General features: G+C 35.8%; 1 protein-coding gene across 1 annotated transcript; it reads left to right on the top strand.

The window, feature by feature from the left end:
- Window positions 1-210: 210 nt before the first annotated feature.
- Window positions 211-2693, top strand: LOC110994167 (silk gland factor 1). The gene has a single exon (XM_022260690.2). The coding sequence runs from the start codon at window positions 331-333 to the stop codon at window positions 1366-1368; it is 1038 nt and encodes a 345-aa protein (XP_022116382.1). The 5' UTR covers window positions 211-330; the 3' UTR covers window positions 1369-2693.
- The last annotated feature ends 9131 nt before the right edge of the window (window positions 2694-11824 follow it).

The following is an 11824-nucleotide window of genomic DNA, read 5'->3' as shown; positions in this document are numbered from 1 at the left end:
ATATAATTCACGCGAACATTATCCAAAGCTCTACACAAGTACACATACCAGTTAACACACTTATGATTATTCCATGTTTTTATCTTTCCGAGCCATAGTAATATTAGAGGCGGTCGGCCGCGCTCCGCGGTCGAGGGGTGACGCGGGGTGCGGGGTGCGGTGGCGGGGGGGCAATGCGCGCGCTGAAGAGGCGGCATCGGGCCGGCCACGCCCTACGGCGCCCATCGCGGAGCGTGGAGGGGAGCGCGAGCCCCCGGCTTCTATTTACTCTTTCAATCAGTGCGAGTGTTTGCCCCTGGCCGGCGTGCACGCGCGTGTGATGCGCTAGCCATGATCTCGCAGAAGCTGTCGTACGGCGACGTGCCGACGTCCGCGTCGCTATCAACGTTGTCGCCGGGTCTCGCGCCTCCCTATGTCAACGGGATGGGCTGCATGCCAGCGCAACCGTATCCGAACCTCTACTCCAACAACATGGTGGCGAGCGGATCCTGCATGGGCTCGCCTGGCGTTGGCTATTCGCCGCCCAGCACCATGGCCTCTTGTATGGGCGGTGGAGGTGCCGTACCTTACGGAGCGCTTCCCCGGGAACAAGAAGCCGCATCACCTACGTCGGCGCTTCAGAGGGCGCGCAATGACAAGACGTATCGCCGCTCCTATACGCACGCGAAACCGCCGTATTCATACATATCGCTCATTACAATGGCGATACAGAATAACCCGTCGCGAATGCTTACTCTCTCCGAAATCTATCAGTTCATCATGGACTTGTTCCCCTTCTACCGTCAGAACCAGCAGCGCTGGCAGAATTCTATACGGCATTCGTTATCATTTAACGACTGTTTTGTAAAAGTGCCGCGGACACCAGACAAACCTGGAAAAGGCTCTTTTTGGACGCTCCATCCCGACAGCGGGAACATGTTTGAAAACGGCTGTTTTTTGCGGCGACAGAAACGTTTTAAGGATGAGAAGAAGGAATCTATCAGACAAGCGCAGAAGACGACGCACCCACACGGCCATCACGGCGGACACGAGAAGCGTGAACATTCACATGAGAAAGGCGTGGGCGGCGGTGAAGATAAAGAGATGCGTGATGAGCTGCTGGCACAGTTACACGCAGCGCCCGAGCTTTGTCTTCCGGAACACACGCCACTATCGCTGGAACACTACGCGCAGCTTAAACAGGAGCCAACGGGATACGCACCTGCGCCTCACCCGTTTAGTATCACGCGGCTTCTGCCTGGCGCCGATACGAAAACCGACTTGAAGATGTACGACGTAAACTATGGCTACGGGCACGCCCCAGCTGACAACTACTACCAGTCACCTCTTTACCACCATCATGCCCACCACACACAGCCGCCCTTGTGACAGTATCCGCTGGCGTAGGCCCGCGGCGCCGCCTGGCCTCGCCGGGTGACCGCCCAAATGCCCTCAATGTCCAGCGAATTAATTAACTTCAAGTCTCATCTAACGGACTCCATGTGAGCGTGTTGTGTTCTTGTGATACAGAGCCGCCCGGCCTGTAAATTGTGTATATATTTTGTGCGGGTTTGAGTAGATATGGACGCACCTAACGGGCGGCGGCCCGAATAGGCCTAAATGTTAGTGGACTCTCGGAAGTGTCCTTTGTAGTTTTGCACCGACGCCCATTCGTATACCATCACACATAATCAAATTACGAATTTAAATGCTACACTTAAAAAAAAACAGTGCGCTGTTTTGAGGCAAGTAACGTACTTCGCAATATTGTCAACCAGAAATCCGCCCAAAACAGCTTTCAAAATACATAACAAATGAGTAATAACATCAGTAATGCGATCAATATTATTATCCTTATCAAATTATTATCATTATGTATTGATTTTGATAAAAACAACGCGCGCGTTTAAATCTTTCCTTTGAGTAAACAAATTAGGTCGCTAACAGTTGCCAATTTCCGCGTATCATAAGTATTTCAGTTAAAAAAAATTGCTTTTTCACTTAAACACACGGTAAATTTTATATTGCAACCGTCGAAGAAATGGGTATGTACGAATTTATTGATTTATTTATTATTACTGTATACAATGTAGAAGAACAGGTCTTCAAGATTTGGTATAAGAATGCGCGAGTTTGGTGATGTCATATCTCAGACAGAACTGTGCAATGTTTGTTTAAAGTGTGTAAAATAATTTAATAGATAGACGAAATGGAAATATAGTCCTTCGAGCATCGTATAGGTATAGTTTAAGTCATGTATATATAGCGTTAAGGTAAATTTATATATACATTATATGGTGTTTGGTGTAAGATAGGTACCTATCTACGCTTCTGCACATTCCATTTAAATATATATTTATATGCAAGTTTCAATTTAGCATTTGAGATAAAGATATGCGATAATTCTTAAATATTTGTAGTTATAGATTACGTCAGTTTTACGATCACCTTGAATGATTTTGAAGGAACCTCGTTGTGACCTCACATCGAAACGTTTTTCTGACATGATTGAGCAGAATTTATTAAATTATTTTAATCCAATTCTATCGAAGAGATCTCGCGTATATTTATCAAATAGCTGGATATTGTAAATGTAGGTATGCTAAATTTAATCTTGTAGTTATAAATACATATTAATATCATATTACTCGAATCTAGATAGGTTACTTATATCATCTGTTAGTTCCAGAGTTAATAAAATTAAGTTTACAAAATTCTGTGTTTTTATTTGAATTAATCTATGAAATTGGTCATAAGGATTTATATTACAAACACTGTTTTTGCTTTTGAAACCATTGTGAAACTACGTAAATGTATTTATCGGTTTCACAAATATATACGTCGCGTACGTAGTTTCACAGTGTTTTCAGACAAACGTTAAAATCATTTAAACGTGTATAAATACACTAAACCTAGCTTTGTGTAACACGAAAAGGAATAACACAAATTAAATTTGTAACAAATTTAACCTATTGTAAAAGGACCAATCAAAGCTATATCTTTTTGTAAAGATTAACTCTTTAAAAGGTCTTAACCAAAACCAAACGAAAACTAACCCTTTACCTGCCGGCGCCATAATAATAAATAGTTATTGCATTACTTTTACTAATATTTTCACTTTTGTTGCATAAGTTTCCGGCTTACCCACGACACTCGTAAAGCAATAAACAGAACAAAAAGGTTGTGTGAGCTAGTGTTAATTTGTCTTGTGTCGGCATTGCCAACTTTATTGAACATTATTGTTATGTTTAGAATTTGTTCGACGGTCTTACAACTTCGCTTTGGTATCTTGTGATATTTTGATACTTGTTCAATATCTCTAATATATAATAGTGGCTCATTTATTCCTTAAAATAATACACTCTTTTATTTAATAATTTAATAGAATAATAAATCTCGTTTATTTAGATTTTACATATATCTTTTTCTTGTTAGTTTTCCTCATGTTTTTCAGTACAATTGATCGGAACGCCTTCACAAGTAAAAGCCTTTCTTTCTCAAATATCCATGAATTTCTCTACCTATCCATGAATTTCTTCATCTTAAATTCTTCTTCTCTATCCATTCGCTTCCTACTGACGCTTCTAAATCTTTTTTCCAGGTCCGATTCTTCATAGGAAAGTGAAAAATTAATTCATTTGTTTATTGAATCCTAATAGAAAAAACAAAACAAGACAAATGAACGTGTAAGGTAGTGAATGAAGTTTTTTTCCCTATTCTCTGTGGGTGGTTTATTGTATCCATAAAAGTAACCACTCGACACCTCAGCCCGTTCATTTCAGAATAGAGCCTTCATTGATGCCACAGACTGGTAAACAGAGATTATTTGATGATAATAATTACCGTAGATTATAGATGTTTAAGTATTTCGCAGAATTATATAGGTTTTATAATAATTATTTCACAAGAATATGGCACATTCTAAGGTTCGCATATCCTGCTACTCATGGCATGCAATTTTGTTAACCTTGATTGCCATACAAAAGGTGATTTTTCTATACAATTTCGGACTTTTGGCACAGCTAATTTCTCTCCTACATGTGGTCCATTCCTATTGATTTAAAAATTATCTTTTGGTCACCGAATGAAATAGTTTTTATTAAATACAGAGAGGAGTAATTATTGATATTAACTTTCAACAATGATATCAAGCAAACAGTATATCAGTACTTTCAAATTAAATCAGTATAAATCAATAATTACAGTATACAGGATTAATTCCCACAGAAAAACGCGTGGGCGCGTCTCATCATTCTATTGATTTTATTAACTTGTTGTTGCTACTGGGCTTCCAACGATTGATCTTGTCAAGTCATCAGTTCGTTTGATTTTAATCATTGGATAACAGCCTCTAAGTGTATAAGCCAAAGGTATTGCGTCATATGTTTTATATTGAATCACTTTTTAGCTTTTTTTCGGAGGTCGTTTTGTTGTTATGTCAGTGAGGCCCCATGTCGACCTTTTGTGTTCTGTATGGTGATAATAAAAAAACACTTTCTTTGTCCGATGTAACGGTGTACGAATGTTGAGTGGATCGGATATTGTGTTAAATAAATTTCTTAGTGACAATTAAGTTCATTATTAGCCCACACACGGCGTGTTGGAGTCTCCAGTTGGGTAGGGTTTATTTGTTGCTATTTAGACAAACTATTTTCTTATACATTTCAATTAAAATGATTTATATTTAATTGATTTTTTGATTCTTGATATGGTTTAATACGGGCACTACTACTAAAAAGAGTACTTAGACTTTACTTAGCTTTTTTAAATAAACAATAGTAAATAATACCTTTACTCAAAATACAATATTTAACGTAAAAATATGACAGCTATATATGAAATCTATATACGCGTCTTTTGGAGGTTAGAGTTAACTAAAAAGCATATTAATTTAATAAGTTCTGGCATTTCTCATTCGAATTGTTGCGCGATTATTATTTATCATTTGATTTCTTGAACAGTACTGATCGAGAGTTGGATATATTCGGTAGTTGGTTGATTATTTTTAAAGAAAGCATTGTTGAATGCCTCATCCCAAATCCCCTGTTTTTCTGGATTCAGATGAAGATCATTGGGAAGAAAAGACTAGTATGTTTATTTTGTCAATTTATCAAAATTGTCATATATTCTAGCTTAATTGTAATTATCTCGTTAATATAGTTTTATGTACGATGTGGTAAACTTTTATAAATACATTCTAGAAGTGTGCATCAAAGATTTTCAGCCTACCAATTACAATATGTTTTTTATTTATTAATACTTCGTTACATTACAATATAAAAATTTAACATAAAAAAGGAGGGCAACTGGCGGCCTTATCTCCTTCGAGCGATTTCGTCCAGGCAACCACTAAATTTTGATAAAATATTACACGTTAGACAAAGCTTATATATAACACACTTATACATACTTACTACACAATACAGCACTTATAAATAACATTCTAATACATAAGCTGCATCGTAAAATATTTTTACAGAAATTCAGAAACCCTAATATCAATTTCGTAAGCGATCTTGTAGCGGGCGACACAGAATTGAAAACTATTTGTTGGACAAACATCATCCATCACGGTGCCGCACTTAGCTGTATTGCGGGTTCAGTGGACTTGGGGCAAAGCTGTACCAATATCTCTAAAATTTTTGACTATGGTGAGTAGTTATATCGAGTTACCCGTACATTATAAGCACTGTAATGTGCACGATTTGGGAACCCATTGAAATAAAATATACCCGTCACAGCTCTTCCCATATTTATTAGTCAATTCGTTTAAACTGTTTACAATAAGAGTGAGTGTGTGAGTGCATATGAATGAGTGTAATGTTAGCTCTCAGAAGCATCTCCAACTCTCTAAGGTGTGTTCAAAAGCCAGTCCTTTCACCGCTTTTTTAGATGAGCAGGTACATATAAAGGAGAATATTTATTATAGATATAGCCTGCATGCATATTGCAAAATATATTTTCCAGCCTAACAATAGTTCAAAATACATTTGCGAACCAATTAACAGGGTAACTTCATTACTGACTAGCAGTGTTACTGGACACTTGTGTTATATATTAGTAAATTAGGTTAAACTTAAATTGTGGATTATTCTTAAGTTATTAGATCATATTTTGCCGTTTCTTAGTAAAGATGCATGTATTAAAAAATGATGGCTATAGTTCTACAACGGAATTTATTCGAATTCCTATGACCTCGCGAGCCCTCTGGCATTGAGAGTGTCCATGGGCATACTTAACTTAATGGTATCATTTAACATCAGGTGAGCCTCCTGCCCGTTTGCCCCCTGTTCTATAAAAACCATTTTGAACTGTTACCATCTTCTCAATGGTAATGCTATGAACCGCTTCGGAAAGAAATTGGGTGGGAAATCGAATCCAAGAGACTCTTATTGCATAATGCGTTAACTACTCCACGTGATCATGTTAAAAGTACACAAATGTCTAAAGTGCAAATCTACACTAAGCCTCAAAAGTTATTTTACACTGTTGAAGTAGAACCATCTAAGTACTATTCAAACAGAGCTTAATGCTTGCTTCGATGATAAAAATCTCTCTACGAGTATGAATATAATTGTATCTTACGTTATTTTGTATGTAGTAATAAATTTACAAATTCTTCCACATTCAAAATTCTGCAGGAACTGGGAGAAAACGGGCAGGAGGCTCGGAGGCGAATTGGTACGCTCTTCGCAAGTCAAATTATTGCAGAACAGAAGAAAAAGGAGATTTTTTATTGAGCTATAATATATTGTTGAATGCTAAATTTATTGAATCTTTTATCACAATTTTCCAAAGACAACAATTCGTTTTATTAAATTAAAATTTCGTCTAGACCGTTGAGTTATAAAAGGAAAAAATGAGAGGAAATTCCTAGAACGTGAACATGCAAGTTATATGCAGACATGTTTATCAAGTCTAATTGTCCACTATCACATTGTATGCAGCGGGCGAGGTCATCCACCCCAGCCGCCATCTTGTATTTTCAAATTACATCACGCAACTGTTATTAGGACTTATGCTTCATAGCCTTTCAATTATTAATAATTCTATTGAACCTGATTAAATATGGTTTTATTATTATGCAATAAAATAAATTATTGCAGTGCAAAAGTTTAATATCACTGCTATACCTCTAAAGATGATTTCATTCCCACTTAATACGTTTTCCTGGGTAAAACACACAGTGAAACGATTTAAATAACAAATTGAAGTTACATTTAAAGACGAGATGTCGTAGATTCCTTCGACGATAGCTGGGGCGACAGTAGAGGAGGCGGAAAATAATAAATAAAGTTTAGTTTTACGATAAAATAAACTACTTAAACTCAAGTAAGTATATATGAATAATTAATAACTAATTCTGTTTAATCTTTGTTTTGATGATTCGCTACATTTCGAGTACTTTATCAGCACTAACAAAAAGTACATTGACAAATGTTTGTTGAAATACACACGCTTGTAATACGCAGCGGTCTTTTGAGACGGTACCATTTCTAATACTGTTTGGTAAATGTTCTTACTATTTAATATATAATTATTACGCAATGTTTATAGGCCGATTATCAAAACCTAAACACAACAATCAAATACGAATATTTTAAAGAAAATTTAATCAAATTTAAAAAGTTTAGTTCCTGTAGCAGTTTTTAACAACATCATAATTTCCTGGTTGTATTGCGATAGGTACTTATTCTTAAGCGAGGAAACTTCAACTCTTGGGTCACCTGTACCTACCAGGCGCGTGTACTTAAAACCCAGCATTTTCAAAGTTCTAGTAAAGACTATATTAGAGCCATTTATTTTCCGCCTGCATCTGCCTGTTATGTATCTTTTATTTAATTATTTCTTTGTACATAAAGCTATAAGTTGCCCTTGAGTTTAGAATATCCCATATATTTTTAATAGGGCTGTACAACATTAATTTATAGACAAATTGCAAAAACCTTGTAACGTGAGTATTAATTACACACTTGTTGACTGAAACTAACATAATCACCATGTTTGCTGTAAATTATTTAAATTGTTGTAAATAGAAGAGGATTTGTGGTTCTAAATTAAATGCTATTAACAGCTGGAGATTCATTTTGGAAATAAATTAAACTTTCTAGGAGGCTAGCATTCTAATGATAATAATTATTTAAAACTATACCTATATAAAAATACCAACCTTTCATCTTCATAATATTAATATAGAAATTTCTAAGAGATATGATATATTTATTTATACTGTAACACATGCACCTGGATCTGCACTCAAATCTTTTACACAGGTATTTCATTCACATAAATTCGTGTTTCACATTAAAAAACAAATATATTAGGTCTATAGTTTTATAATACATTTTGTACTCGGCCAATCGGCATATTTGATTTGAAAAATCAAAATTATTTTTGTTTCGCTGTGGCTTTTATATAGAGTTAGGCGTATTTGAAATTGTTGCGGCTTTTGGCTATAAATACCCGCCTTTATAATTTTATAAGAGTGTACGAATGTACATTTATTATATGACTCACAATTAATTACTTTTCTTCATAAAACTTGAGTCCAGGATATATCGAGGGATGTGTTCAGTGCATATTATTAATAAATTGTGTGTTCTTTGTATCACACTTATAAAAATCTAATACATTTAATGACCATAGGAAAAATCTCACTGTTAAAAATTGATAGAAAAAACGAGTTTAATTTCGTAATAGTACAATTTCATTTTTAAATCTTTACCTTCAAATGCCGTTCTTTACAATGGTCAAACTACAATTCATTAGCACTTTGGATTGCTAACACAACGCCATGGCTTTGCACTTACATGTTCTGCGTATAACCAAGTTATTGCCTCAACACGACTGTCATTAACATATTGTACCTAATGTCGGCAGGTACTTGTGTAAATATAATAAGGAAAATAGTTTACTTGCTTGATCATTGCGTTCTTATTTCAAATTTTATATAGGCGTGACCTGGCTAGTTGCCAGCCTTTCAACAAGTATTGAACTATTGAATTATATTCACTATAAACGTATCGGTTTTAATGATATTAGGGAGGGCGATAAATTGCCTTTAAGCCCAAAAGTATTACTAGAAATAACACTACTATCAGATGTTCAGAACAGCGAAATGTACTAGGAGATGAGAGTCTAAAAGAGTTAATGTAGGGACTGCCTTGGGTTAGCGCTGTTTCGCACTTTGCATTGTGCAAGAGCGCCATAATGCTTAGTGCCGGTATTATAACTCTCAATAGCGATTTCAATAATGACAGGCTTGTATATCGCCAACCTTGGATTGATCTTGGATCTTGAGTTTGCACAATAATTGAACCGATAACGCCGATGTGTAGTTATCTACTGCTAATAATAGATGGCGCTGCATAAGAAAATAATAATTTTATGTAATTTACAGAAAATGTTAACGAAATTATTATTTCAACTAGTAAATAAGAACGAAAATCTAAACACACAAGCAAATTTTCCACAGTCAGTTTAGGACAATAAAATTCTCAACGTCATTTACAAATCAAGTTTCCATGTATTTGACAGCAAAACATAGTTATATGTTTATTAGATATATTTTTAGTTTGTAATTGTATATTAATATAATAAAATGTATAAAGTATTTTATTTAGTTAACTAACCAATACTTATACAGCAACTGTTAAAATTGTTATATGTTTATATTTTTTTTTATGATATATTATACATGTTACTCATTTAAATCTTACTTGAACTTCCACAAATACAATATTTATCAAATAGTCCAGCCATTCTCATAACAAGGAAAAGCAAACATTGTTATATACAGTAATAGATGTATAATAGTCATAACTTATAATTTACTATTTAATAAACTTTAAGTGTTAAGTTTTTCTTACTGTAAATTGTATTTGTATGAACAATAAATAATATCCAAGAAATAGGTCTATTATTTCTATCCCGAAATAGCTATTAAATCCTTTTGTAGCATTTAAACCATATCAAGGACCCAAATATTTAACAGAAACTTCCCTCGCCAATGTTGACGTCAATTATAAAAAGCATGCCCTTGGTAAAGTTCTGTTTCACGACGTCCCTACGTTTATCGTTTACGTATTTGCTGATTATCGCGTATCAACTCGGGGTCAGTATCGATCGATATTTCTATTTGCCCGATCAATGAGTATCTTGCCTATTTGAGCAATAACTTGTTTGTCAGCCTGCTCTGATTATCACCTCTCCAGATTGCGCGGTTTTTTATCTATCCGATTGATTACATTTTATTTGCAATCAGCAACTGTAATGTAAATATTAGTTTTTTTATAGCTGAAGAGAGGTTTGACCACAATCCCATCTGAAGTGGGATGTGGTCTATTGGAGGGCATATCTGTATAGGAGATGCCTGCATCACCACGGCTTAGTCGCACGCTTCTGTCTCATTACAGTCTTTTAACTGAAGTTTCTACTATATGTCTTTCTGTCAAATTGTTTCTTCTTTTCTTGTGTCTGTTATTACTGAGAACCCGTCTATCTTGACAACCACACCTGCAACTCTTCTTCTCATCATCTTTGCTAAGTGCTGAACGTGATCAGGATCACCTGATGCCCACAGCTTTTTCCACCTCTGGTTTCTAGTTTAACAGCTTCCAACCAATCAGCGACGTAAGGTACTAAATAAATCATTTCAACTATTTATCTCCTTTCAACACAGCATAAACACAATTTACAGAAATGAGACGTACGTTTCAGAGGGAAATTGGACTGTTTTAGTTTAAATAATAAACATTAGTTTTCTATATAGGAAGCCTTGATAGCTATTTATTTTCCTGGTCATGATGACTTACATTACAAATATAATCACTCGAAATGTGTTTATTTATTAAGACTCATTTGAGAAGTTTAAATAAAAGAATAGAAGTGAAGTTTCGAAATAAATTGCGAATGAACTCATTAAAAAGATGACGAAAGTCTTCAAGTATTTGTCACATGCTTATCACGTTACAAGCCTTTGATAAAGAAAAATATTTAATCCTTTTTACCCAACTGTGCGACGTATAACCTCGCCATACAGTAATTATTAGACATACAATAATAATAGCCTTTATTAGGCTACACATTTAGTAATAGTAGTATAACAGAAGTATAATAGAAACCCTTTTTTGTAATCACTCGAGTCGGAAAAATTGATTGACGACTTTAGAATTTAATGTTTCCTAGACTGTAATGCATAGGTTTGCATCGCTGCACTATAGGCATACATACGAACGAACAGAGGTTCGAACCGTGGATTACCAATCCCAATCCGAGCGGCTTGATCCCTTGGCGTTGCGTAGAGACGTCATGGTCACTCTGCATCTTCTACCGCATTAACCATAGAGAGTGTTTAGAGGAGTTAGTTCGGATTACCGGCAGCTGAGTTTCGTCATCGGACGTCGAGGCAGCATACGAAATTCCACCCGTACCGTCCATCGTTCCACCACTTCGTGGAATCAGTCCCTGAAGTATTTCCGAACCAATTCGATTTAGGGTCCTTCAAGAAAAGTGCAAACCAATTCTCAAAAGGCCGGCAACGCACTCACAAGCCTTCTGGTAATCAGTGGCGTCCTGTGCGTTTACCCGATGTTCTAAAAAAAAATATAAACACGTTATCGAGCCACCCTTCCCACGATCAAGGCACTTAAGATTATATTTCATCTATGTAATAAAATACCACTAATACCACATTAGCTAAAGGCCATTATTAAAAAGTATCAGATTTCAACGTTTGCGCGCACCAATGGCGTGACCGCTTATAGACTCTGACCAATCAGAGAGCGTTTCTTTTTTGGATCATCGATCTAATGGATTGTTCTTCATTTGATTTATGTTGTACGTT

The sequence above is a fragment of the Pieris rapae genome, chromosome 1 (assembly GCF_905147795.1).
Source record: "Pieris rapae chromosome 1, ilPieRapa1.1, whole genome shotgun sequence".
Lineage (NCBI taxonomy): Eukaryota > Metazoa > Arthropoda > Insecta > Lepidoptera > Pieridae > Pieris > Pieris rapae.
Note: the sequence above shows the minus strand (reverse complement) of the source record. Positions and strands in the feature narration are given on the sequence as shown.

Bases quoted from the DNA above. Each gene is read 5' to 3' on its own strand.
- LOC110994167 (XM_022260690.2), top strand. From the start codon at position 331: ATGATCTCGCAGAAGCTGTCGTACGGCGACGTGCCGACGTCCGCGTCG.